The following is a 26,735-nucleotide window of genomic DNA, read 5'->3' as shown; positions in this document are numbered from 1 at the left end:
GCCACTGGGTACGTTTGAACCACCGATCTTTCCATTAGAGGCAGAGTAAGAACTGTTTGCACCACCCAGGGGCCCTACATGCCACCCAGCCACATGTGAATCCAGATGCGCCCAAGGCCAGCCGCTGCAGAAACAGAGACCACAGGCCCCCATGATAGACCCTTACACGTATCCCCACAGCAGGTGCTTGGGTCAGACGCACTCTGCTCAGGGCTGTGAGGGAGAACCCAGGTCGGCCGCTGAGGGCTGGAACAACAAAGACAGGACAGGCTAGGCTGGATGTGGCCCTAGCCGTTTATTCCGAGGGTTGGTCCTGGGGGCCCAACTGGGCCAGGGCAGTCAGCTGGGGCACAGGTGACCTCGGAGGCTTCTTTGGGGTGTGGGCAGGCTTCAGAAGGTTAAGGCAGGGGAGGGACAGGGAGTAAAGTGCTTGCAGGGGCCCCCAGCGTTGGTCCCGGCATCTCCTACCTCAGGGCAGGCCAGGGGCCAGGCAACCCAGGGCTGTGCAAACAGGGCTCTTTGGGGCCCACCCAGCCAGGCCTGTCCCCAGGGTGCTGGGTGCTGGGCCAAGCTAGCCAGGCACCATCCCAATGCCCCCTGCCAGGGAGGCTCTGCCAACTAGGCCTGGGCTGGCACAGCAGGTGACGGCCCCACATCCATGTCCCAAGAGCTGATTGTCCGATGATTGTCTGCTCATTTGGTCTGGGCCACGCTCAGCTCCTCCCAGCTGCTGGGCTGCTCCCTGGGCTGGGGCCACTCGCCTGTCGGCCCCTCACCTTTGGAGCCGCTGCAGCTGGGGGATAGGGCACGGGGGTCAGAGAAGGGTGACAGGGCCACAGCCCCTACCTGGCCCGGCCGCCCGAGCCTCACCTCACTCTCCACCAGGTTCCGCCTGTACAGCGCCTCCTTTGCAGCCTCCTGCAGGGATGGGTGGTCAGCAGGTACCCTGGCAGCCCTGCCCCATGCCCACCTGGCCTGCCTGCCTGCCCTGCCTCACCCTAGTGCCATCGTTGCCCAGGCGCCGGGCGGCCTCCGTGTAGAACTGCAGCTGCCTCTCCAGCTGAGCCATGTACTCTGAGGGCAGAGAGGGGTCAGGGAAGCCCAGCTGCCTCTCCCCTTCCCCACTGTGCCCATCCTATCTCCCCCACTATGCCTGCCCTATCCCCCTCCCCCACTGTGTCCACTCTATCCCCCCAACTGTGCCTGCCCTGTCCCCTTCCCCCACCGTGCCTGCTCCATCCCCCTCCCCCACTGTGTCCACTCTATCCCCCTCCCCCACCGTGCCCACCCTGTCCCCTTCTCCCACCATGCCTGCCCTATCCCCCTCCCCCACTGTCCCCAATCTGAGCCCCTACCCCGCCGGATGCCTGCACCCCCCTGCTCCAGCTGGGCCCTTTGCCACTGGCTGCGCTGCATGATGTCCTGGTACTGCTGGGCCACCTCAGGGGGCACCGGCCTCCGTGCCTGCCTGAGGGCCAGGATCTGGAGGTGCAGAGAGGGCTGTGAGAGCCCTGCCTGGGCGTGCAGACCCCCCAACCCCACCCCGCAGAGCCCAGTGGGGTGGGAACCCACCTTCCGCTCCAGACGCTCTTGGTCGAAGGCCAGCACACTGAGGCTGTGCAGGGGCCGGGCTGGTCTGCAGGGCGGGGGTGTGATAAGAGGCTGTAGGGGCCTCCCTGACTAACCCCGTTAATTCAGCAGAGACACTGGCCACCAGGGATACAGTGGGAAGCAAGCCAGGCTGCCCTGGTGTTTTCTGATCCCACAACTTCATGGGCAAGAGGGTCACAAGCCCAGGCAACTGTGACACCCAGTAGTTAGGGCTGTGACAGGTGCTCAGGCTGTTGTGGGACCTGGAGAAGGCCCCCGACTAGCCTGGAGGGCTCCTGGAGAAGGAACAACCAAGTTGGGACCCAAAGGATGAGCAACAGTTGGGGAGAAAAACAGGGAGTAAGGGTGGGGAGATGGGGTGTTCCGGTCAGAGGAACACAGAGAAGCCCAGAGGCTAGCAAAAACAAGGCATGTCAAAGAACCAACAGGAGGAAGCAGGCAGAGGGAATGTTGGACATATCAACAATGATCAGATCACAAAGGGTCTTAAAGATCAGGCTAAGGAATTTAAGCTGCATTCTCCAGAAGAAAGGGAGCCAGGAGAGGTTTTGAAGTAGGGAAGAGGCATGGTCCCACTTGTGCCTGCTGGAAACTGTCCAGGTGGGGCTGAGAAGGTCTGGCCCAGTCACCTACCTGTTCCCTGGCTCCCTCGAAGGGGCAGGCACTGGAGGGGCCTTCCCTTTGGGCCCAGTGACCTGCTTCAGGGGACAGAGTCCCATGAGTCCTGGCCCCTCTGAACCAAGCCTCCCTCCGTGGGGCTTCTAGATGGGCAGTGGTCTCACCGTGGGCACAGCTACCGGCACGGGGTCAATGACCAGCCACCTCTCAGTTGTCGTCTCCAACTGCTGGGCTGTCAGTGGCTCCCGAATCCGGACCATCACCTCCAGCCTTCCCCCAGTGGGCCGGCGGCCGTCCAGAACCTAGGTGGGGGCCAGGGGAGGTGCTGGTGGAAAGTGGCAGTGGCCAAAGGCCCGGTGCCAGAATCTGAGAGAACCAGGGAGATTTCAAAAATATGAACCCAAGAGTTTGGCTGAGGCACTAATCTGTTATAAAGAACGATGTCTGGAATAGAGGGAACGGAGTTATTTAGTGCTGGGTGTGGGGTGGCCTGGGGCTCCCAGAGGGGGTCCCCGGAGGGACTCAGGGCAGGTGTTCGAATGCCATGAGTGGCATGGCCGTACCAGAGTGTTCAGATGAATGTCCATCTCGTACCTCAATGATCTCCCGGACCTCACATGTAGTCTCCAGGGTGTCCAGCTTCAGCTGGGCTGTGCCCAGGACCCGGTCGTTCTTGAACAGGCCCCTGTGTGTGTTGGCGGGGACACAGGTTGGCTGACCCAGGGCAGCTCCCCCTTCCCTAGAGCCCACCCAACACCTGTGGCCCTGGCTCACCCCTTGTGGACCACTTCGAACTTGATGCCTTTGGTCTGGATGGCCCTTCTGAAGCCACGGTGGCCACGGTTGATGCAGAGTTTGAACTGCTCCTTGAACTCTGGCCAGGGAAAGAGGGAGGGGCGAGAGGAAGTTGGGAACAGGCCAGGCTGTGATCTCAGGTTCTGTTCATGAGGCAGAAGGGGGCCCTTGCTGTGGCCTACCTGGGGAATCTGTGCTCTTGATCACACTGGTCTTGTCTTTCTGAGCTTCTTCCTGTGATCAGACAGGAGGCAGGGAAGCTCAAGGGCCTAGGGCCTGGCCATGGACCCCTGTCCCACACACCTGCCAGCTCACTGGGGCTTGAGCCCTCCCCTTTGCAGTTCCCCACCTACCACATTGGGATAGGGGAAGTCAAACCGAACGAAAACATCCAGGTCCCCGGGGGAGAGCCCTGTGGACAAACAAGGCTCAGAGCTGGGCAGTCATGGTCCCCAAGGCCCTGACCCCGGCCAGCTGCCCTCTCACCTGGGGGTGTGGGCAAGTTGATGCCCTTCACGATGAACAGAAGCATGTCGTTGCTGCTGAGGTCAGGGAAGATCCTTCCAGGCGGGCAGGTGGGGAGACAGGGGTACCTCAGCCCTACTGCCCACCCACCTTCTTTTCCTTTGGGGTGAGAGAGGGGTCGGGGACAAGCCCCACCCTGGCCTTTGGGTGTGTCTCGGCTCCTTGGCTTCAATTTTGGAATCAGACAGAATAGAGCTTTCTGTCCAGTCTGGCCACTGGCTAAGTTTTGGGTCCTTTTTTCAGTCTGCACGTATTTATTTGGTACCTACTATACACCAGCCGAAGCCCTGGTAGTGCAGAGCTGGGCTGCTAACCAAAAGGTCAGCAGTTAGAATCCACCAGCTGCTCCTTGAAAACCCTATGGGGCAGTTCTACTCTGTCCTATAGGGTCGCTATGAGTCGGAATGGACTTCATGGCAATGGGTTTGGTTTTTTTTTTTTTTTAATGCGCCAACCAGTGCCCTCACTGCCAGGGTACCTGCCCTTTATGCTTAACAATATCTCTTGTGCCCCTGCTATGTGCCAGACAGGGCCCTCACAGATGGGGATGGCACAGGCCCCATCTCGGTACTCATGGAGCCCAATCTAGCTCAGTGAGGAGGTGACCAGTGAACACATGGTAGGAAAAAAAAAAAAAAAAGGCTCAGATGCTGTGAGCACCTCTGCAGAGAATTAATATAGGGGATGGATGGAGCAAGCTCAGGAGGGGCTGCCCGAGGGACGTGGCTAGGAGGGGCCTTCCAGAGGGATGACACTGGAGATGCCTCTGGGTGTCAGGAAGGAACAGCCACCTAGAGACCAGGGAAGGAAGGTCTGGGCAGAGGAGCCAGCAGGTGCAAAGGCCCTGACGTGGGAACATGCTTGGCATGTGGTTGGAGCCATGTAAAGCAGGGACAGTGCAGGAAGATGAGAAGTCGGGAGCCAAGCCTAGAGGATACTGGGAGCCAGGGTAGGGGTGTGGATTACCCTAGGTATGCTGGGCAAACACTGGAGGGCAAGTGGCCACACCTAGCCTCATCGAAAAGTGGGACACCCCATCGAACTCCTCACACTGTGGCAAAGATTTAACAAGAGTATGCTGGTTAATTTCATGTGCCAGTGTGGATCATCTTTGGTGGCTGGTTGTTTGGTCAAACTCTGTCTAAAAACCTGCTGCCATGGAGTCAATTCCAACTCATAGCGACCCTACAGAACAGAGTAGAACTGCCCCATAGAGTTTCCAAGGAGCAGCTGGTGGAACTGAACTGCCAATCTTTGCGTTAGCAGCTGAGCTCTTAACCACTATGCCACCAGGGCTCCACTGTCTAGGTGCAGGCATTTTCTTGATATGGTTAACACTGACAATCAGTTGACTCCAGAAAGGATTCCCAAGGGAGAAGGATTCTGTGAGTTTCCAGCCTGCTCCCCGGTCTACCAATCGGGACACAAGACTGTCAGGCTTTCCAGCCTGTTGCCTGTGACTTCTGGATTTTGAACTTGCCAGCTCCCACAATCTCGTGAGGCAACTTGTTAAGTCTCTGTGTGTGTATATGTGTGTGTGTTAGCATGTATGAATACGTCCTATTGGTTCTGTTTCTCTGGGACACCCTGATACAAAGAGCATGACCCACAAGCACCAAGACTAGCCCACATTTCCAGTCTCCCGTGGGCTCCCCAGGCCCCCGGGGCATGGAACATTGTCACTCACTGGCTGGATCTTCCCCGTTTTCGAACGTTGTCACTGTCAGCACCACCTCACCAGCCTTCACCCATGTTGCACACCTGCCTCAGGACCCTTGCACGTGCTCTGCTCCCACCACTCACCCAAACTCTACTCCCGGGGCAAGTCCCTCTGCCAGTTTCCGGGCAACGCAGCACCCACCCCTACCCCAGAGCGGCACCCAGGCCGGGGGCATCAGAGCGTTACTTGATGACACTGAAGGTCCTCTGCTCAAAGCGGGCAACAGGTGTGGGGAGACCCCGGGCGAAGGCCTGCTTCAGAGTGTCCATGCTCCGTTTACAGTCCTCTGCCAGCTTCTCAAACCTGCAAACCAGAGGGCCCTGCTCAGGCCTGCAGTGAGGGGATGGCTCCCTGGTCCCAGGGCAGGCTGGAGTGAAGCCATTGGCAGGGTGGGGTAGAGGACACTCACTTGCTGATTTCAGCGATGTTGCCCAGGTGGGTGAACTGGTTAGAGTGGTTTAGGCACATCTAGGAGAGAAGACATTAAGGGGCGGCTTAGGGGGCTGTGCCCCAGGGGGGCCGGCTGACCCAGGCTGGGGGCCCCACTTACCTCATGCTGCTGCCGTATCAGTTTGGTGAGCTCACCGTAGCGCCGGGCAGCCTCCTGAGATAGACCCGGGCCAGGCCGCTGGACCAGGGTGAAGTCATCTTTGTTGACTGGGGCAGGCGGCACCTGGGGAGGAGGAGGCTCATAGGGCCAACCCTGGGCTCTTCGGATGTCATTCCTCCTGGAGAGGCCCCCCTGAGCACCCCTGCAGCCCTGCTTCTGCTCCTTCTACCTGGTACTTCCAATCATCCGAAACACTGAGCCAACCCTACGGTCACCCAAGAAGTCATGGGTGGAGCTCCTCCTGTGTGCTAGGCCCTGTGCTGGGGTTGGGGACACAGCATGAAGAAGAGAAAAGAATCCCTGATATCGAGGGGGCCATATTCTCTTTGGAGAAAGGAATAACATATAACTGAAGTAAGTTATAGGAGAGAGTAAAATAAAATAAAAGCCCAAACCTGTGGCTATCGAGTCAATTCCAACTCATGATGACCCCATGTGTTACAGAGTAAAACTGAGCTCCGTAGGGTTTTCTTGGCTATAATCTTTACAGAAGCAGACTGCCGGGCCTTTCTTCCATGGCACTGCTGAGTGGGTTTGACCTGCCAACCTTTAGGTTAGTAGTCAAGCACAAACCATTTGCACCACCCAGAGACCTCGTAAGAGACAGCAGGAGATAATATATGCTCCAGCGAAAAATAAAGACGGAGGGGGAGTAGAGAAGTCCAGGTTAAAGGGAAGGATTTTAGATGGGGGGGATGTCAGGGCAGGCCTCCGATCAGTGACATTTGAACAGAGACCTAAAGAGGGGAGGGGGTGAGCTAGACAGAGATCGAGAGAACAGGATTTCAGGCTGAGGGAGCAGCAGGTGCAAAGGCTCTGAGGTTGGAGCATGCCTGGAGTTTGAAGACAGCGAGGAGGCCAGATGGCTGGTGAGGTGGGAGGAAGGGGGCAAGTGGAGAAGGGAGGGCAGGGAGGTGATGGGTCAGATTGCACAGGGCTTTGTGGGTAACTATAAGGAGCTATTTTTACTCGCATGTTTCTTGCTGTCTCCTGCTCCATGACGGTGGGAGTACTTGTCTGTTTTGTTCCAGGTTACAACGTCAGTGTCCGGCATGGGTCACGCACACAGTAACCCATTGCTATTGAGTCAGTTCTCACTCACAGCAACCCTATAGGTCAGAGCAGAACCACCCCATAGGGTTTCCAAGGCTATAAATGTTTATGGAAGCAGACTGCCACATCTTTCTCCAGTGGAGCACGATAGTGGGCTCAAATCGCCAACCTTTTAGCTGGCAGTCAACCACTTTAACCACTGCACCACCAGGGTTCCTGGGCACATAGCAGGTGCTCCAAAAATATTTCCTGTCACGGATGCTGTTTCATCACACCAGCTCACTGAATTTCTGTCCCCACTTCCCCAAGGAGGAATCTGACACTCAGAGGGAATGAATGGTCCTGCCCAATGCAGTAGGATCTGTTAACTATCTCCCCTAAATCTGATCATCCTTTCCCTAGTAATGGAGTCTGGCTGGGCACTCGGCAACCCAGCAAGAGACTACATGGCCCAGCCTCCCTTGCAGCTAGGTGTAGCCACGTAACTCAGTTCTGACCAATGGGAGATGAAATGAAGCGATGGCAACTCCATACTTCCTTAAAAAGAAACTGCTTGCCGTTTCTCTCTTTCACCCCTTCCCACAGGCTGGATGCAGACAGGGCAACGATTTGCTTTGACTATGTGGACAACGATGACACTTTGTTTGGGGAGTGGCAGAGAAACAAGATGGAAGGAGCCTGGGCCCTGGAGGGCCCCATAGTGTGGAGCCTAGACTCCCTTGAGTGTTACATACAAGAAACGTAACTGTCTGGTTTCACCCACTGTCTTCGGGGGCCTATTTGTCACAGCAGCTTAATCCAGACCCTGACTCATACACTCCAGGTCACATGGCTGTTCAGTGCTAGAATGTGACTTGCGGGCACCTGAGCGTGTCCGGCAGCCCCAGGGGCTTCACCTTGGCAATATCCACGGGCAGCCCATTGCGTGAGGCCTCCAGCATGGGCTCCAGCCCCTTGGCCTGGCGCAGGTGCATCTTAGCGCCCTCCACATCATTCTTCTGCTTTGCTCGCAGTGCAGCCTGCAGGAGCTGCTTCTTGCGGTTCTCCAGGAAGGCCAGCTGCTGCTGAGCTACAGGTATGGGTGCTGCTGTAAGTGCTACCTGGTCCACGGCCAGGCAACAGGGCAGCTAGAGCAGGAAGGGCACACCTACCTCTGGTGGACGTGCCTTTGGGGGCTGCTTTGGCTGCTGGGGCTGGTCCTGATGCTGGTGCCCTTGAGGGTGGAGCCTTGCGCTGGGCCATGGGGGCTGCAGGGCTGGTGGACTGCTGAGGGACAGAGAGGAAGTCAGAGCTTTTCCAGTGCCTACAATGAGCCCATCCCCAAAGGGCCAGGGCTGGACATTGCCAAAAGTAGCCACCTTGCTTTCTGTCTCAGGACACTTAACACAGTGTAGCGCCCTGTTCTCTGTGAATCTGCAACAGCCCTGGGAAGAAGGGACTATTACCACTCCCACTTTACAGACGAAGAGACTGTGGTTCATAGAGTAAAACGACTGGCCCAAGCCACACAGGCCACAAGTGGCAGGGGCAGCATGTGAGCCTGGCTCTTTCCAGCTCAAGGCCAGGACTCCCAGGCTTTGCTTGGCTGCCACTTCGGCGGCCCCGACCCCTCACACCTTCTTAGGCTCCTCATCCTCTTCATCCTCTGGGCCTTCATCCTGATTGGCCAGCTTCATGGCAGTCTCTAGGACACCCACTAGGCTCTGCTGAGTGGGCTCGGTGGCCTCCAGACCCTGGATGGGAGGAAAGCCTGGGCGGCCAGTTGGGGCCTGGTCAGGAGAGCACCCATGTCGGGAGACATGGGTGCCTCCTGCACTTGAGGCACTTTGGGCCTCTAATTCTACTTAAATCCCAGCAAGGAGCTGCTGCTGGTCCCGTATGGACACCAGGCTATTCCTAACCTCATTCATGCCTCTCAGCTTCCCTCTCCCGACCTAAAGCTTTGACCAGACTCCAGCAGACACATCCTGATGCCTCCTCTATGTGAGGCACAGGGGTTGGATCTTCACCTGGAGGGGCTCCCAGGCTAACGAGAGACCTGATTTTTTACTCTCATGGGGGGTGCACAGGCAGCTCTGAGAACCCAGAGGAGGTCTCGACCCATGGGAGGCTGAGGGGAGCGTGAAAAGGGTCAGCTAAGCTGAGCCTGATGGCTGAGAAGGAAGGAGTCGAGCAAAGAGACAAGGGAGGGGCAGAGGGGACGTGGGGAACTGGCACTCCAACAAACGGCCCTGATTTTTACTGCTTGCCAATTTCCATGGTGTATACGCCCACCATGACTGATTTCAGCTACAACAGTTTAACCAGGTTGCAAAATCGCTATGTAGCAATTGGCTCCCCGAGCTTGCACAGCAGGAAGGAACAGCACCTGCAAAGGCTCTGAGGCTGAGGGGAGGGAGCTAGGCGGAGCCTACCTGGGGGCACGGGCAGTTCTGCCACCTCCACGGTTCGGCCAGCCTTGTGGGCTCGGATAGCATCTTGGTATTGCTGCAGGGACACAGGGGTTAGGCTGCCCGGGCTAGGTGTCCAGGGGCTGCCTTCTCACCCCCTGGCCCCCACACACCTTGACGATACGCTCATGCATGCGAGCCTTCCGCTGGTCCCCCTTGGTCTTGGCCTGGGCTGCAGCCACGCGGTACCGCTCCATCCGCTGCTCCAGTGCCTCCAGGAGGGTCCGTGGGGGTGGGGGCACCTCTGGGCCGGGCCAGGAGGCAGGGTTAAGAGTCCCAGGAAGAGGAAATGCTGTTGCCCCAGCCTGCCCACCACAGACGGTCCCAGGAGCCTACCTGGTGTCGAGGGCGCTGTAGTGGGAGTCAGAGGCTGCGAAGGTGGTGATGGTGAGTCTGTCGGCAGCTGGTCTGGGGGCACAGAGGGCCAATCAGGGGCTTGGTTGGCGCCCCCCTCCAGGCTGGTCTGACCCAAGAGAGTCCCCGGGCCTGACCAGTGGGGGCAGCAGCATCAGGAAGAACTTCGTGAAGGCCTCGAGCAGTCCTGGAAGGTGGGCAGGGCAGTGTCCTCACCAGGTGAAGGGGGCAGGCGGGACAGGTCCACGGGCTCCCCCCGGCTCAGGGCCTCCAAGATGGCATCAAAGCTCTGGGAGAAAGAATGAGAAGATTAGGGGAGGGGGCTGCAGTTGGAGAACCCCCACACCTTGCCACCCAGCAAAGGGTGCCTAGTTTCTGCCTCTCCCCTGCACCACCTCGCTCAATTCTCTTCTGAGACTGATGGCCATTTCACAGAGTGGGTAGACTTGAGGCTCCAAGAGGCATAGCAAACTACAGGTAGGAAGTGACCAAGCCAGGATTCAAATTTGGGTCTAACTCCAGAGCCCATGTTCTTTGTATCCATGCAATGCTGGAACCATCCTGCCCTCTCCCTTCAACCCTGTCTGTCATTCTGGACACACCTTGGCCACACGGAAGAGTCGGGCGGCGGCGGCAGTATCTCCCTGCTGCTTGGCCTGGAGAGCAGCCAGCTTATACTCACGCTGCCGGCTCTGCAACTGGGCCGGGGGGCCAGAGCTGCAAGGACCTGGAAGGGGGATAGCACCAAGGAGGCTGCAGAGGCTGGGCCAGGTCCTCTGCACAAACCATTTCTACTTAATTCTCCCAACGAGACTGTTTAAGCCCATTTTACAGATGAGAGAACTGAGGATTAGAGCAGGGACACTGCTTCCTTAAGGTCACACAGCCTGAAAACGGCAGGGCTGAGATTCGACCTCCAGCCTGGCAGACTCTGGAGCCACTACTGTTTTGCCCTCCAGAAAATTTTGGAAAACTCTATGTCTCCTTATACATAGTCAAGTTGACATCTAAAATTTTTCATCTTAAATGTAAAAAGTGGCAAAGTTTGCCGTTCCTGGCACTCTGCAAAATATTGATATTTGGAAAATAAAGCCATTCCATCACTCTTTTAAAGTATCGTGGTGAGTTGAAACTCACCAACACACGTCTAAATATATCCACAAGCTCACTGCTAGCAGTCAGGGATGTCACGTCTTTTTCTCCTTGAACGCTTCTTTCCATCCATGCCCCCTATAGAATTTTCTTCTAACATATTTGTATGGTTGAAAATCTTTTTTTGACCACCCTATCGTATATTTATGGAAACCCTGGTGGCATAGTGGTTAAGAGCTACAACTGCTAACCAAAAGGTCGGCAGTTCGGATCTACCAACCACTCCTTGGAAACCCTATGGGGCAGTTCTACTTTGCCCTACAGGGTCACTATGAGTCGGAATCGACTCAAAGGTTTGGTTTTTGGATCGTACATTGGTGCAACCAAAACACATTCACACAGCACGTCTGCATGTCCGCCAAGTTGGGACAAGCGGGGTTAGGTGATTTTTAAAGAGTGTGTTAGTTATATTTTCAAATGATACGCTTGATATGTTTTTGGAAACAGTATTTCTAATATGTAAAATAACAGGCACAATGGTTAGTCTAAAAAACCAAAGTACAGTACATACGCCTCCCCCTCGGGTCCCCAATATCTGGAAAGCGCATTCTGCACCGCACTTTTTCAGACGGCCAACTGGACCTATTGCTTTAAATCTAGATGGACTCTCCCTAAAAGGTGTCTGGAGGTTGAAGGAAAACACCTTGACATTTAATTGGTTTTATTTCCTGTGATTACTAATCTCTCAACGTTAAAAAAAACCACCTCTTCTGGGCTGAATTATTGTTACAATTGTTCCTAGCACGCCACTGAATGAAATATACACATATCAAATTTTTTTTTTTTTTTTGTCCTTTAGGTGAAAGTTCACAGAGCAAATTAGTCTCTCATTCAACAGTTTATAAACAAATTGTTTTGTGATATCGGCTGCAATTCCCACGATATGTCAACACTCTCCCCTTCTCCACCCCAGCTTCCCTGTTTTCACTTGCCCCGTTTTCCTGTCCCCTCCTGCCTTCTCGTCTTTGGTTTTGGACAGGTGTTGCCCATCTGGTCCATTTACAAGATCGAACTAAGAAGCACGTTCCTCACGTGTGTTATCATTTTTCCCAGACCTGCGTAATCTTTCGTGAAGGGTGATGGTCAGAAAAGAATTTCTGTACGTCTGGGTTTGACTAGGGATACACCTCTTGCAGATCCTATTGGGGCTGGGTCCTCCCCACCCATCAGCTCAGTGCCCTGCTCACTCTTTTTCTACTTGTCTTTTGTGAAGTGTTGAGAAACCCAGTTCACACCAACAAGCAAGTGGGAATACACGAGTCGCACTAGGTGCTTCTGTGAACTCCTGCCAAGCTCTCTGCCTAAAACCCCACCGTGAAAAATTGTTGGTGATTTCAGCTGAGGGTTTCAGGTGACTGTGCTGAAAAACAGTCCACCTTGAACTTTGCCAAAACAACTGCTTAGAAACCAGCCCGGGTGCAAGAGAATTTTGTGACCCAGTGGTCACTGTTTCAACCCCATGCCAATGTTTGAGTTGTCTCTTTGGTTCCTGCTCAGGTTCTAGAACGGAGGGCAGTGGGCCTTTCTTCCCTAAGGTGGGAGGAGGGTGATCAGAAAATGGGAGACTGGGAAGGAAAACCTCGTGGGAGGTGCCTTCTTGAACAGATGAGCTTTAGAAGAGAAGCTGAGGCCTGGGAATTGCTGACTTAAAACTCGTGTGTTCTGCATTCTAGTGAGGTGAGTAGTGTCTGGGGTCTTAAAAGCTTGCAAGCAGCCATTAAGATACAACTAGTTTTTTGTTTTTTTTTTAATCAGTCTCTACTCGTCAGGAGCAAGACAAAGAAGGAAACCAAAGTCTCAGAGAAGAAACAAGTCTACAGGGCTAGTAGCCTACGTGAGCCACAGCCTCAACTACTCTGAAACCAGAAGAACTAGATAGTGCCCAGCTATCACTATTGACCATTCTAATCAGGGGCACAATAGATGGACCCTGGTAGAATGAGAGAAAAACAAGGAACAGAACTCAAATTCTTAAAAAAGTCCGGACTTACTGGACAAGTTGAGACTAGAGGACTCCCTGAGGCTATCACCCTGAGGTACTTGTTAAACCTTAAACAAAAACCATCCACTGAAATTACCTTTCAGCAAAATAACAGACTGGCACACAAAGTAAAGAATATTATCCGTGAGTACCTGTTGAAAAAAAAAAAATGGTATCCAAGGAGCGCCTGGTGAATTCGAACCCCTGACCTTTTGGTTAGCAGCCACAGCTCTTAACCACTACGCCACCAGGGTTTCCATCCGTGGGTATAGTACTCCATTAAAAAACCATCATTATGCGACCAAAAGGTCAACAATTACTCTAAAGCAAAGATGAGAAAATAACGGGGCAGGGAAACTAGAGTCCTGGAAACACAACCATAATGCAATTAAAAAAAATGTTGACACATTGTGAAAAATGTAACTAATGTCACTGAACAATTTGTGTAGAAATGATCAAATGGGAACCTAATTTGCTGTGTAAACTTTCACTGAAAACAAAAAAAAGTTACTAAAAACAAAAACAAAAAAACTTTATATGGTGCATACCTCTTGGAGAGGCTTCAGGAACTCCAGGAGCATGAGGACCTAGAAGGGGCGTTTGAATAGTTAACAGCTGTCCATGGCTGTACACCCGCAGAGGAGGCTACCAGCTGAATACCCCATCCCAACACCACTGCCAGCCCAGCCCTGCCCTGCAGCCTACCTGGGGGCAGCTGGGGCTTTGCTGAGCCAGGGGACGAGGCTGGGGCAGTGGGAGGAGGACCCTGCACGTTCACCCTGGGCTCCGGGGCAGGTAGGTTCACAGGGGCTGGCTGGGTGGGCACAGGGGTGTGGCTGGGCATGGCTGCCAGGCTTCGGCCCACAGCCACCAGTGGTGGGATGTCCCCTTCGTCGATGGCATTGCCCTTCCGGACGGAGGCCAGCAGGTTTTCGAGTGTCTGGAGGAGGCGTGAGTATGGGTGTTGGAGAAGCCCAGAGCTGGGCACGGGGCTGAGGGCGGGTCCCGACACCCATCCCTCTGGCCGCTCACCTTAAGGCCCCTGTCATAGCGCCGCATCTTGGCACCATCTCCGGCTTGCCGAGCACTTTCGATTGCTGTCTGGTAGAGGGCTAGTCTCTCCTGCAGGGTGGCCTCCATCCCTGGGCTGGGGGCTGTGGGCTGTGGCTATGAGAGGAAACGGGCACGGCCTGGGTGTGACCCTACTTGGGCCGCCCCCACCAGCCCCACCATGTGCTAACAGGGCGACAGCTCTATGCATTTCCATCCTGGGCCATCCCCGCAACCCTGGCAGGAGAGAAATCATTGTCCCTGTTTCCTGGCAGAGGGAACTGAGGCTCAGAGGTCACATGATGAGGAGAGGCAAGGATAGGCCTTGAACCTCAGGCTGTCCGTGGTGTCTGGTTCAAAGGAGCAGGGTCGTCAGAGATGTACCTGGGCCGAAGGAGGCTGGGACTCCAAAGCCTTCTGCTCCTCTCCAAGGACCTCATTCAGTTCCGCCTGGAGGCACACACCATGGTGGAGGCGTGAGGGCCCATCAGACAGGGTACGGGAAAGCAAAGCCCCACCCTGCCCAGCCCAGCCCAGCCACTTACCAGCAGGTCATCATCAGCCTCCACATCGTCCTCATCAGTCCCCTCCTCCTCCTCCTCCTCCTCCTCGTCCAAGTCTCTCATACACAGGCTCGCCATCTTCTCAATGGCCTCCATGGGCAGAGGCCCTGGCAGCAGGGGAGGCCCCAGCTGGGTCAGATCCTTCCGGAGGCCCCACCTCTCATCCCAGTCACCCACGGCCCGCAGAAGAGGTCAGCAGGCAGTCGGGACAGCACGTCCCCTTTCCTGCCCTTCTCTGGTGGCCCACTCTTACCCCTACATTACTCCACCCCCGTTGACTTCAACAACCTCATCTCCTTATAATGCCTCAGTTCTGGGGCCAGCCTGCCTGAGTTTGAACCCTGGCTCTGCAATTTTCTAGCTACAGGACCTTGGGCAAGTTACTTCACCTCTCTGGGCCTCAGTCTCCCCATCTGCTAGATGGGGATAACAATAGTTCCTCCCTCACAGGTAGGTCATGGAGCCTGAAGGTACATAAAGCTCTTAGGATCACACAGGGCAGAACTGAAGCCTTTAAAGGCTCTGTGTGTCCTCTGGGCTCCAGCTCCATCAGGCTGCTGTACTGTCCCCTGACCCCTGCTGTGTTCCCATCCACCCCCAGGTCTTTACACTTGCTGTAACCCCTCCTGGAAAAGCTCCCAATTCTTCACCTGCCCTCCCCATCATGGATGCCTCTCCCAGTGTCCCACCCGACTCATAGATCTCCCTCAGGGTTCCCGGCTCTCCCATCCCAGTCCTGATCACAGGACAGCAGCTCGGAGGTTCACACTGATGAAACATTAGCTGACCGTGTGCCAGCCCTGTGGGAAGTGCTTTACGAAACACGGGAAGGTTGACTCTTGGTGATGTAAGTGCACCTATTATTCTCATTTTACAGCCAGGGAATCAAGCCCTACCCAAGTGATATGACTTGCCAAGTCACAGAGCCAGGAAGTGGGATTCAAACAATCATTTCAGTCCCAAGTCAACTGTTTAGCCTCTTACCCAGACCGTGGGCTCCAGGAGGGAAGGGGCCTTCTCTTTCTCCCCCATCTCCCCTGTACCCAGTTCCGAGCCAGCCCACAGTGGGAGCTCAGAAAACACTTGGGGTGTGTGTGAGCATCTCACCTTTGCCTTTGAGCTTCTCCAGGGCTGGGGGCTGGCCCTCCACCAAGGCCAAGAACTCGGCCTCCAGTTCCTCATCATTAACTCCATCCTCAGGGATCATCAGACCATCTGGGGAGAGGTCAACCAGCAGGCCCAGCTGCAGGAACAGTGAGGGTCCTGTCAGATCTTACGATGGAGCCCATCCGGTCAGAGGCAGCCAGGATGGGCCCACAGTCCTCTCAGGAGAAAAGGAGCCTAGGCCTCATGGGGAAAGCCATTCCCAGGGAATTCCAGGAGGCTAGGACGGCCCCAGAATGAAGCAGGTGTCCTGCAACAGGCCAAGCCCGCTGGCACAAATCAAAACAGGGCAAAGGGCAGGCGGAGAGACCCAGCTCCCTGCTAGAGCTCACGCCTGTCACACGCTGCTAGACATGTTCGGTAGGAAAAGCTGGCCCCACACTCTATGCAAGACAAAGCCACTCTGCACAGCAATGAGCTTTTCCTTCCAACATCCTCAGCAGAGGGGCCAGGCTGGGAGATCTGAGCCTCCAAGGGCAATCGGAAACCTTAACAACAATGTAGAAGTTCAAAGCAGAAACACTGCTATGTAACAAACCCATCTTCCGTGTCCTGGTAAATGTCCTACGATGACGTGATAATATTAGACTGAGCTATATGATATTGCTCTTTGGTTTTAAGATCTATCTATATGGGATCAAACTGACAATGGGAACGGGAAAGACTAGATCGGAAACTTAGGAGGCAGTGAGTTTATGTTAATGAGGGAGGAACAACTCAGAAAAGGAGGGTGAGAATGGTTGCACAACTCGAAGAATGTAATCAATGTCACCAAATTGTACATGTAGAAATTGTCGAATTGGTGTGTGTTCTGCTGTGTATGCCCTCAACAACAATAATAAAAAAGAATTAAAAAACAAAATACGAATTAAAAAAACAAAATCGCCTTTTGGTCAAGAATGGCCCAATATCAGCAAGTATACACCGCTGCAGGGGCCCTGGTGGCACAGTGGTTAAAAGCTTGGCTGCTAACCAAAAGATCGGCAGTTCGAATCTACCAGTCACTTCTTGGAAGCTCTACGGGGCAGTTCTACTCTGTCCTATAGGGTCACTATGAGTCGGAATGGACTTGATGGCAACAGGTTTGGTTTTGGGGAGATTTAATAGTAATAATGAGGCAGTAGTGGTTCAGTGGTAGAATTTTTGCCTTCCCCGCAGGAGACCAGGTTCAATTCCCACCTGATGTACCTCACGCACAACCACAAACCGTCTGTTGGTGGAGGCTTGTGTGTTACTGTGATGCTGAACAGGTTTCAGCAGAGCTTCCAGGCTAGAAGGAAAGGCCTGGTAATTTACTTCCAAAAATCGGCCAATGAAAACCTTATGGGTCACAATGGTCTAATCCACAACCAATCATGAGGATGGCGCAGGACCAGGCAGCGTCTGGTTCCCTTGTACATGGGGTCACCATGATGCAGGGGCCAACTTGACCGGTAGCTAACAACAACAGTAATAACAACGATGATGACGTTCACTGAGTGCTATGTTCTACCACTTTCCATAAATTATCTCAATGAACCTTCACAACTGTCTTGTGATGTAGGAACTTTTAGGATCTCCATTTCACAGATGAGAAAACTGAGGTGCACAGCTCTGAAGACACATCCAGTGTGCAGAGGCCAGGAGGGAAATTCAGGAACACCTGCCCCTAATGCCTAGGTACTTAGTCATTCCCTGGCTCCCTCCATCAACCAAACCCAAACCAAACCCAGTGTGGTCAAGTCGATTCCGACTCATAGCGACTATATAGGACAGAGTAGAACTGCCCCATAGAGTTTCCAAGGAGCGCCTGGAGGATTTGAACTGCCCACCCTTTGGTTAGCAGCTGTAGCACTTAACCACTATGCCACCAGGGTTTCCCCCTCCATCAAATCTAAGGAAAATCAAACTCTGTGGGTGCCCAAGACAAGAAGATGAGGAAGGGAGAGTGGGGCGGCAGCTCAGGATTTGCACTTAGCTCTGACCAAGCTGTTAATCCCTATGACCTTGGACAAGTCCCAGATACTTCTCTGGGCCTCAGTGTCCTCATCTGTACAGTGGGGATAAAATAAGTCATGTCCTGGCCAGGCTGATAAGAGAGATCCAGGCGCACAGAGACCGAGGGGGAGCAGTTACTGTCCTTACTACCCCAGGTCCCATGCCTGCCCTTTCCCGACTGGAGCAGCTGCAGCAACAGGTGGCTCCAGCCAGGGTGTAGGGGGTGGAGCGGCACAGCTGGGAGGTCGGAGCCAGCAGGTGGGACTTTGGCGACAAGGGGTGCCTAGCCTCACCTGGGGGGCGGGGATGGGGCTCACCAAGGGGGCGGGAATCGGGCTCCCTGAGGGTGGGTCCCTTCCCTGTGCGTGTGACCGGGTTCGGGAGCGACCCCCCGGCGGGGCCATAGGGCGCAGACTCACCTGACGGGCGGTGGCGGCGCCTCGACCTGGGGGTCCTTTCCTCTTGTGCATCTTCTAAGCTGGGTGCCCAGACCACCGGCCCCCGCGTCCGGCCTTGCCCTGCCTTCTCCCCCGAGGGTCTGTCCCCGCGCACGCGCCCTTCCCGGAGCTCCGCGCCCCTCGCTCGTCACCCCGCGATCACCGCCCCTGCGCTCTCGCCCCTCGGTGTGGCCGCCCGACTTCCGCTTCGGCCCTCCGGCGCCGCGGTACCGGCGCCTGTACTACTGGACTCGCCTGGCCCGCCGTGCCGAACTACAACTCCCGGCAGGCAGCGCGCGGGGGAGTATGCGCAGGGGCCGCAGGCTACGCCGGGAAAGAGGCGGGGCCTGCGCGAGTGAGAGGACGGGGTTGTATTGCACATGCGCACACGGCTCCTAGCTCTGCGCGGGAAAGAGGCGACGTGTGCTTGGGTGTGAGGGTCAGTGGCGCCGCGTGGTTCTCCGCGTCCTGCGGCCTCCTGCAGACTCCATCCTCATGTGGGGGTCCCGACCAGGGGCAGGATTAGTGCGGGACTGGTCACTGGTTTGGAGGCTCCATTTGCCTAGGCCTTGGCCAACGGTCCTTCAGCTCCCAACATCTTCCCGAGCGGCCCCTCTGAGGGCCAACTTTGCCTTCTGTTTTCTCAAGAAAATGCTAACGCAGATAATTTGTCTGATTTATTCCCAACAGATCCAGGCAGACCTGGTTCCCGGCAAGGACAGAGGGAGCTCCACAACAACTCTAGCCCAGGTCCGTTTTGGCTTTTCTGGCCCCCAAGGCTGGAAGAGGCTATACTGTGTGTGCCGCCTAGGCCTCCAAGGGCTCCAGCGGTCCCTGAAGGGCCCCAGGTCTCCTCTCAAAAGCCTCTGGATGTCCCTGGAAGAACCCCAGATGTCCCCTTGAAAGTCCTCAGATATCCCTGGGAGAGCCCTAGCTGTCCCCTCAAAAGTCCCCTGGCAGCCTCTTAAGGGGGAAACTAGTGCCAGGGTGCCCAGGACTCCCCACAGATGACATCCCCTGTGTGTTTCTCAGACCCTGCCTGCTGCTGGGCAGAAGATGACAGTCCCCACCCTGCTGTGGGGCAGAGGGATAAGGCTGTGCCTTCTATCCTGTGTGCGATAGGCTGAGATAGGGCTGGCCTCTGCCCTCAGCCAGGGCCCCTGTATACAGAGGGGGACAGGGACTGCTCGTAATAATGGGAAACTTTTGCTTGTTTTCAGGTTTCTCGAGGGAGGGATAAAATGAGTAAGAGGAAGAAACCACATACCTCAGGCACCTCAGGTATTTGTATATTGAAGCTTCTGATAGGCGTGTGGGCTAATTTATTTCAGAAACACTAGCATAAGCACACCACGCTCCTTTAAAAAAACAAATGATTTGAAACACACTAGTGAGGAAAACATGAATCATGAAGAAGTACATAAGTAAGAAGTGAAAGCTTTCCGGAACTTTACCCTACCTCTGGTGGGGTCCAACGGCCCAGGGGAGGCCCCCAGACTGTGGGGTAAGGGTGCATCTCCCTGAGATGACCGCTAAATACAGTTTGATGGGCTTCAAGGCCATCTGGTGTGTGGCTAAGTGCTTGACTCAGGAAACAAAGACCTGGGTTCATAATCCCAGCTCTCTTGCTCACTGTATGATTACAGATGAGTTAACTTTTCTGCCTCAGTTGCCCCTTCTGTAAGTTGGGGATAATAAAAGCACCTACCCTTTCTTTTTTGGATGGTACAAACGATTAACATGCTCAGTTGCTAACTGAAAGGCTGGAGGTTCCAGTTCACCCAGAGGTGCCTTGGAAGAAAGGCCTGGCAGTCTATTTCCAAAAAATCAGCCATCGAAAGCTATGGAACACAGTGCTACTCTGATGCATGAATGTGAAGCAGCGAGTCAGAGTCAGGAGTTGACTGGATGGCATCTGGAGTAATGGGTTACCCTTTTAGAGCAGAAGTTCTCAGAGAGGGAGTAGTCCTTGCCCCCAGGAGACATTTGGCAATGTCTGCAGACATTTTTGGTTTTCACAGCTCCAAGGGGGTGCTATTGGCATTAAGTGGATTGAGGACAGGGACACTGCTAAACATCCTACAATGAACAGGATGTTCCCTACCACACAGAAATTATTCTAGTTCCCAAAGTCAGTAGTGATGAGGATGAGAAACCCTACCCTAGAGCTCTCGTGTGGGTTAAATGTATTAGTACTTGTAAGCAGAAGACACACCCTCGGGTAGTACATAGATGAATACTGTTGTGATTGCCCAGCCTTTTTCTCTTTTTGTGGTAAAAATACATAACACAAGTGGGGTGCAACAGACTGTTTTTATATGGTCTTTCTTGCCATGGTCTTGTAACTCTTGACAAATGATTGGGTAGAGCTCTGCAAATAAGGTGCTTGTGGCCCACTAAGGGGATTGGACAGCTTGCTAATAATGTAAATAAGGTGCATGGCACCCTTCTGGGCATGGGATTATGCAAATAAAATGTATGGAGCCCAAACAAGGGGATTAGCCAGTTTAGCCATTCCACTAGGCTTAAAATGAGCCATCCTAGAGGTGGAAAGGGGGGACCTCACTACCGCCAAGAAGAGCCAGGAGTGGAACACATCCTTTGGACCCAGAGCCCCTGTGTTGAGAACCTCCTAGACCCAGGAGACAGATAGAGCTATAACACCAGAGACAGTGAGAAGCGGTGGCAGCAGAACCAGGAGACCAGCACAGGACAACGTGATGAGCTTCCTGTCCATGGAGCAAAGTGGGCTTCCTGGCCCATGGAGCAAGGTGACTGCAGTAGGTATACCAACCCACAGAGTGAGAGAGCTGAGCATCTTCGGGCAGGAGGCTTCCTGGCAGGGTTAGGCTTGCTGATCCATGGAGGAAGAGAGCTGAGTGCCTTTGGACAGATGTGCCCTTCTGGAGTGGGGTGCCCCCAGGCACTTTATTAGAGAGCTAAAGACCTTTGTAACACTTGCCCGAGCAGGGCAGAGGCCAGGCCGAGGGGCTGTGGGCCAGAGAGAGGCCTGCCTGCCGCACAGCTGAGAAGAGGCTGTCCTGACCAAAGAACTGTATCTTGAGTCGTTCCTGATCGTAAATTATAATCTGTTACTTCCCTAATAAACTGCATAATTGTAAGTATTGTCTGTGAGTTTTGTGTGGCCGTTCCAACAAATCGTCAAACTCATCAGAGAAGTAGAGAGTGCCAGGGGAGGGACGGCTGACCTAGGCCTCGTGGGAAACGGCCTTAGGCTGTTGACCTTGATTCTCCTCCCCCTTGTGAAGTTAGAGGTCAGATGCCCCTACACTGCACCATTTTTGCAACAAAATTTGCCATTTTAACAATTTTTAAGTGTACTATTCAGCGGCGTTGATTATGTTCACAGTGTTGTGCAACCATTACTACTATTTATTTCCAAAATGTTTTCAGTTCCCTCAAACAGAAACTGTACCCATTAAGCAATAACCCCTCAAACCTTCCTTGTGCCAGCCACTGTAACCACTAACTCACTTTCTGGCATATGCCTGTAGCCAGACTTGTTAAATACTTTTCATTTTGAAATAATTTTGGCTTAGAGAAAAGTTGCAAAAATTGGGAGTCCTGTTTACCCCTCCCCCAGCCTCCTCTGATGTTAATGTCTAGCACAACATGATATCATAGTACATAATACCATATGGTATGAAAAAAAAGAAAACCCAGTGTTGTTAAGTCGATTCTGACTCATGGCGACCCACAGGGCAGAGTAGAACTGCCCCATAGAGTTTCCAAGGAGCACTTGGCAGATTCAAACTGCCAACCCTTTGGTTAGCAGCCATAGCACTTAACCACCAGGGTTTCCACCATATGGTATAGCACCTAGTATAACCATAGTACAGCACACACACACACAAAAAAAAACAGGAAACTCACCTGGGTACAATACTTTCAGACATTTTCCATCTATATATGCAAATATAGTGGTTTTTTTGATAATCAAATCTTCACACATACTGATTCACAACTTCTGTTTTTCACTTTACGGTATATCATGACTCCTTTTCTACATACGTAGAGAATTTTCTCATTAGAAAAAAAGGAAAGCGTTTAATCTTACATACGACTCCATTTCCCTGTCATTTTTTAAGGTACCTTAAACTTCTTGAAAGTTCAGAAATGACTTCATCACTTACGTCAAAAAGTAAGCCACTCAGGACACCACGAAGAGATTGTTAAGCAGGTTTGATAGACAGCTTTAAAGTTGGACGACCCATCATTTCATCATTTACCCAGTAAATGAGTGTCCCAATTCTCCAAGAATCTTGAAGTGCTAATATACAAAGATATCAGGAACTTTTGAACAAAATTTCTGATGGATTGACATTTACTTAACTTGGCTAAACAGTTACAAGGCAGCTGCAAGGTTAGTGAGCCTTTATAAGACCCCTAAAGTTTTGAAGGAGCCCTGGTGGCCGAGTGGTTAAGAACTTGGCTGCTAACCAAGTCAGCAGTTCAGATCCACCAGCCACTCTTTGGAAACCCTACGGGGAAGTTCTTCTCTGTCCTATAGGCTTGCTATGAGTCAATGTACTTGATGGCAACGGGTACGGTAAAGTTTTGAAAATAGGATGTGCTCATTAGCTTTGAAGACAGCATTTTTATTTATTTCAATTGCTTTCTGAGTTTTAAGTGAAAGTTAATGAATAATGAAACCAGACTTTCTGGTTTCAGTGGGCCTAGTCACCTAGATACTTTTCAACGTAGTTTATAGCATAGTCTCCACTTGTCTGTCAGTTTGTCGTACTGTGGTAGCTTGTGTGTTGCTGTGATGCTGGAAGCTATGCTACCAGTATTTCAATACTAGCAGGTTCACCCATGGTGGACAGGTTTCAGTGGAGCTTCCTGACTAGGAAGAAGGACCTGGCATCTACTTCTGAAAAAAACTAGCCAGCGAAAACTTTATGAATAGCAGCAAAATGTTATCTGCTATAGTGCTGGAAGAGGCACTCAAAATATGACTGGTGAAGAGCTGCCTCCTCAAAGTAGGGTTGATCTTAATGACGTGGATGGAGTCGAGCTTTCGGGACCTTCATTTTGTCATGCGGCATGACTCAAAATGAGAAGAAACAGCTGCAAACATCCATTAATAATTGGAATGTGCAATGTACGAACTACGAGTCTAGGAAAATTGGAAGTCAAAAGATGAACGCATAAAAAAGCTGGACTATATGAAGAAGAATGCAGCATTAGGATTGGAGGGAGACTCATCAACAACCTGCAATGTGCAGATGACAACCTTGCTTGCTGAAGGTACAGATTTGAAGCACTGATGAAAAAGACCACAGCCTTCAGTGTAGATTACACCCCAACATAAAACAAAAATCCTCACTACTGGACCAGTAAGCAACATCATGATAAACAGAAAATACTGAAGTTGTCAAGGATTTCGTTTTACTTGGATCCACAATCAACACCCATGGAAGCAGCAGTCCAGAAGTCAAATGACACATTGCATTGGGCAGATCTGCTGCAAAAGACCTCTTTAAGGTGTTGAAAAGCAAAGATGTCACTTTGAAGACTAAGGTGCACCTGACCCAAGCCATGGTATTTTCCATCAGCTCATACGCATGCAAAAGCTGGACAGTGAGTAAGGAAGCCCGAAGAAGAATTGACGTCTTTGAATTATAGCATTGGTGAAGAATATTGAGTATACCATGGACCACCAGAAGAACAAACAAATCTGTTTGGAAGAAGTACATTCAGAGTGCTCCTGGGAAATGATGATGGTGAGACTTCATCTCACATACTTTGGACATGTTGTCAGGAGGGACCAATGCCTGGAGAAGGACATCATGCTTGGTAAGGAAGAAGGTCTGCTGAAAAGAGGAAGACCCTCGATGAGATGGATTGACACAGTGGCTGCAACAGTGGGCTCAAACATAGCAGTGATCGTGAGGACAGCGCAGGACTGGGCAGTGTTTCGTTCTGTTGTCGTTATGATATACCATGACTTAGGTCAGGAGCACCTTAGTCCTCAAAGTGACATCTTTGCTTTTCAACACTTTAAAGAGGTCTTTTGCAGCAGATCTGCCCAGTGCAATGCATTGTTTGACTTCTCAACTACTGCTTCCATAGGTGTTAATTGGGGATCCAATCTATGAGTCAGAAACGACTGGACAGCACTTAACAAACAACATAGTTCAAAGATTATGTATTTGTAACAGTGCATAGGTTTTTAACAACACTTAACAAGATGACCTTTAGAGTCATGGGTAAGAGAATTTTCTTATGTTTTCATAATGAAAAACTTGTCATTTTTTGACACTTAGTGAGTAATGCATTTAGGGAGTGGTGCTTGTTTTTCCCAGGATCTTGGACAAAAGCGAAATCCTCAACAGATTGAGGATGTTTCACAAAAGGAGGTGAGCAGCAGGCTGCTGGGCGGCACAGGGATTTCTCTGACCTTGAGCGGGGGAGCTGGGCGCATCAGGGCCACCCATAGCAGGTCACTTGGGGCCTCTCTTGGCAATGGACTCCTCAGTTCAGTGGATCCTCAAGCTTGCTGAGGACAGCTGTTTCTGTGTGTCCTGGACAGGGTGGAGAGAGAGGAAGAAGATTCTGGCAGGTGGTGAAAGAGGCCTTTTCCCTCCCAAGGGTTTTGGCCTTTGGTGTTGAACACAAAGTTCTGCCTTTAAAATGTGATTATTCTTAAATTAGTCCTATGGGGACAGATCACAGGAAGGAAATGGGAGGCTCTTCACTTTTCTTGATGTTTTTGCTTTTTATTTGGTACACATGTCCATTGGATTAGCAAAGAGAGCTAGTGTTCGGGAATCTTAAGAAACCAAATATGCAAAGCTGCTGTATTTTGCTTCTTCTGGCAAACCACAAGGTAGGAAAGTGTGTGTGTGAGAAACACTCGGTGGAGCTCTCCTCTGGGCGTGCGCTGGGGTAGGCACTGGGCTGGGACTGGGTGGGTGTCAAAGCATGCAGCAGGCTCCATTCCTGTTCTGGAGACCCACTAGTTTGAATCAGGTGAAGGGAAGAAAAATGCTTCTCACGGAGGGCTGGTCAGATACACAGCAGTGGGGTGAAGTTCTACGTGGGTACACACGAACTTAACTGACCGAATCAGAAGTTGGAGGAAAGTCTCCCTGGACTCAGCGAACAGCTGAGTGAGGATGGAGGAGGACCTTGCAGTTGGTGTTGGGAGGCTCAGTCACCAGGTTTACTTCAAGGTGTATAAGGAGCTGAGGTTGGAAAGGTAGGGTCTGAGAAGGAGCCCTGATGACTCAGTGGTTAACTGCTCAGCTGTTAACCAAAAGGTTAGAGGATCGAACCCACCAGCAGCTCCATGGGAGAGACGACCTGGCAATCTGCTCCTGTAAAGATTACAGCCTAGGAAACCCTGTGGAATTGACTCAACAGCACACAGTGACCTGACTGAGTTTGTCTGGTTTGTCTGTTTGCCCTCACTGCCAGGCCAGAAGCCCAGTACATAATAGGTGCTCAATAAACATCCAGAAACATTTAGCAGTGGTTAAATGTGCTGGCCCTGAAGTCAAACTGCGTGGATCTTAGTTAGTCCCGGCTCCATCACCACTGCTCCTTCACCTCTGTGTGCTTCAGTGTTTTCACTTGTAAGATAGGATAACGGTGGTGCCCTACCTTGAGGCGTTGTTTCCTGGATGGAGTGAGCTAATGCCTAAATTCTTAGGACAGCGTCTGGCGTGGAACTCACTAGCATCATCCCTTCTCACTTGATCGTTTGTTGAATAAATGAATAGGTTGGGGCCAGGTTTGAGGAAATCTTGACGGTTTGTGTGTGAGGGAGTTTACTCAGCAAATTGTTGTTAATAAGCACCTTTAGGCTCTGAAGTGTAAGGAAAAGACACAGCCGAATTATTTTCAGTGATGGGGAAGTGTACAGCAAAGATGCAAGGAACCGAGAGGCCAGGAGGCAGTATCTCCCGAGCACATGGTTGTTCTGGGTCCCGGTTTTTCCAGTCATGGAAAACTAGAGCAGTGCATGATTTCAAGTCATCTGCGCCTCAGCGATCTGCCTTTTCCACGTGCATTTATTCAGTCATCCACCACTGTGATCCTTAAGGTTGTATATCAACTTGACTGGGCCATGATTCTCAGTGGTTTGGCAGTTATGTAGTTTGGCAGTCGTATAATGATGTAATCACTTCCATGATGAGATCTGATATCATGTGATCACCTCCATGACGGAATCTGCCTTGAACTGCCAATCAGTGGAAAGGGAGTTTCCTTCGGGGTGTGGCCTGCATCCAATGTACATGGACTTTCTGGCACAGCTCACTGGCTTTTGCTCTGCCCTGGATCCTGCGTTCAGCTTGTCAGCATCTGATCCCCAGTTCTTGAGAACGGGGCCAGCAGCCTGCCGTCTTACCTGCCAATCTTGGATTTGTCAGCCTTTGCAGCATTGTGAGTCAGGCGAAACCTCCAGCCTGATACCTGACCCACAGACTTGGGGCTTTCCAGCCTCTACAACCACGTGAGCCATTTCCTAGATAGAAGTTCTTTCTATGTATATTTATATGCTTCACTGCTTTTGCTTCTCTAGAGAACCCAGCCAAAGACAACCACCACCAGTTGCTGTTGAGTTGACTTTGATTCATGGTGACCTCGTGTCAGAGTAGAACTGTGATCCATAGGGTTTTCAGTGGCAGATTTTTTGGACGTAGCTC

At 52.4% G+C, this 26,735-nt stretch overlaps 1 protein-coding gene across 4 annotated transcripts; it reads right to left on the bottom strand.

Annotated features, from left to right (window-relative positions):
• Positions 1–680: 680 nt before the first annotated feature.
• CC2D1A (coiled-coil and C2 domain containing 1A) lies at positions 681–18,241 on the bottom strand. 4 transcript variants are annotated; one of them, XM_064280787.1, is made up of 30 exons: positions 18,043–18,241; positions 15,590–15,725; positions 14,465–14,589; positions 14,304–14,369; positions 13,902–14,036; positions 13,575–13,809; positions 13,418–13,456; positions 10,339–10,463; positions 9,953–10,025; positions 9,719–9,790; positions 9,496–9,626; positions 9,347–9,419; positions 8,549–8,682; positions 8,084–8,195; positions 7,829–8,001; positions 5,820–5,942; positions 5,679–5,737; positions 5,456–5,572; positions 3,511–3,584; positions 3,378–3,436; positions 3,207–3,258; positions 3,004–3,103; positions 2,824–2,914; positions 2,394–2,531; positions 2,245–2,309; positions 1,573–1,636; positions 1,356–1,482; positions 998–1,074; positions 871–918; positions 681–793 (listed from the first exon to the last, which is right to left on the bottom strand). In XM_064280787.1, exons 1-30 carry the CDS (start codon positions 18,091–18,093, stop codon positions 773–775), a joined length of 2,895 nt encoding a protein of 964 aa, XP_064136857.1. In that variant the 5' UTR covers positions 18,094–18,241; the 3' UTR covers positions 681–772. The 4 variants fall into 4 exon arrangements, with proteins under 4 accessions (XP_064136857.1, XP_064136858.1, XP_064136855.1 ...); XM_064280788.1 differs by having other exon boundaries at positions 2,245–2,306; XM_064280785.1 differs by having other exon boundaries at positions 8,084–8,198; positions 18,043–18,239.
• Positions 18,242–26,735: the final 8,494 nt, after the last annotated feature.

The sequence above is a fragment of the Loxodonta africana genome, chromosome 3, assembly GCF_030014295.1.
Source record: "Loxodonta africana isolate mLoxAfr1 chromosome 3, mLoxAfr1.hap2, whole genome shotgun sequence".
Lineage (NCBI taxonomy): Eukaryota > Metazoa > Chordata > Mammalia > Proboscidea > Elephantidae > Loxodonta > Loxodonta africana.
The sequence above is the reverse complement of the archived record's forward strand: the minus strand, read 5'-3'. Positions and strand labels throughout refer to the sequence as shown.

Bases quoted from the DNA above. Each gene is read 5' to 3' on its own strand.
- CC2D1A (XM_064280785.1), bottom strand. From the start codon at position 18,093: ATGCACAAGAGGAAAGGACCCCCAGGTCGAGGCGCCGCCACCGCCCGT. The intron at 14,590-15,589 runs GTGAGATGCTCA...CCCTGCTGCCAG, and splicing joins GGAGAAGCTCAAAGGCAAAG to GGCCTCTGCCCATGGAGGCC. The intron at 9,627-9,718 runs GTAGGCTCCTGG...GGCCCGGCCCAG, and splicing joins TACAGCGCCCTCGACACCAG to AGGTGCCCCCACCCCCACGG.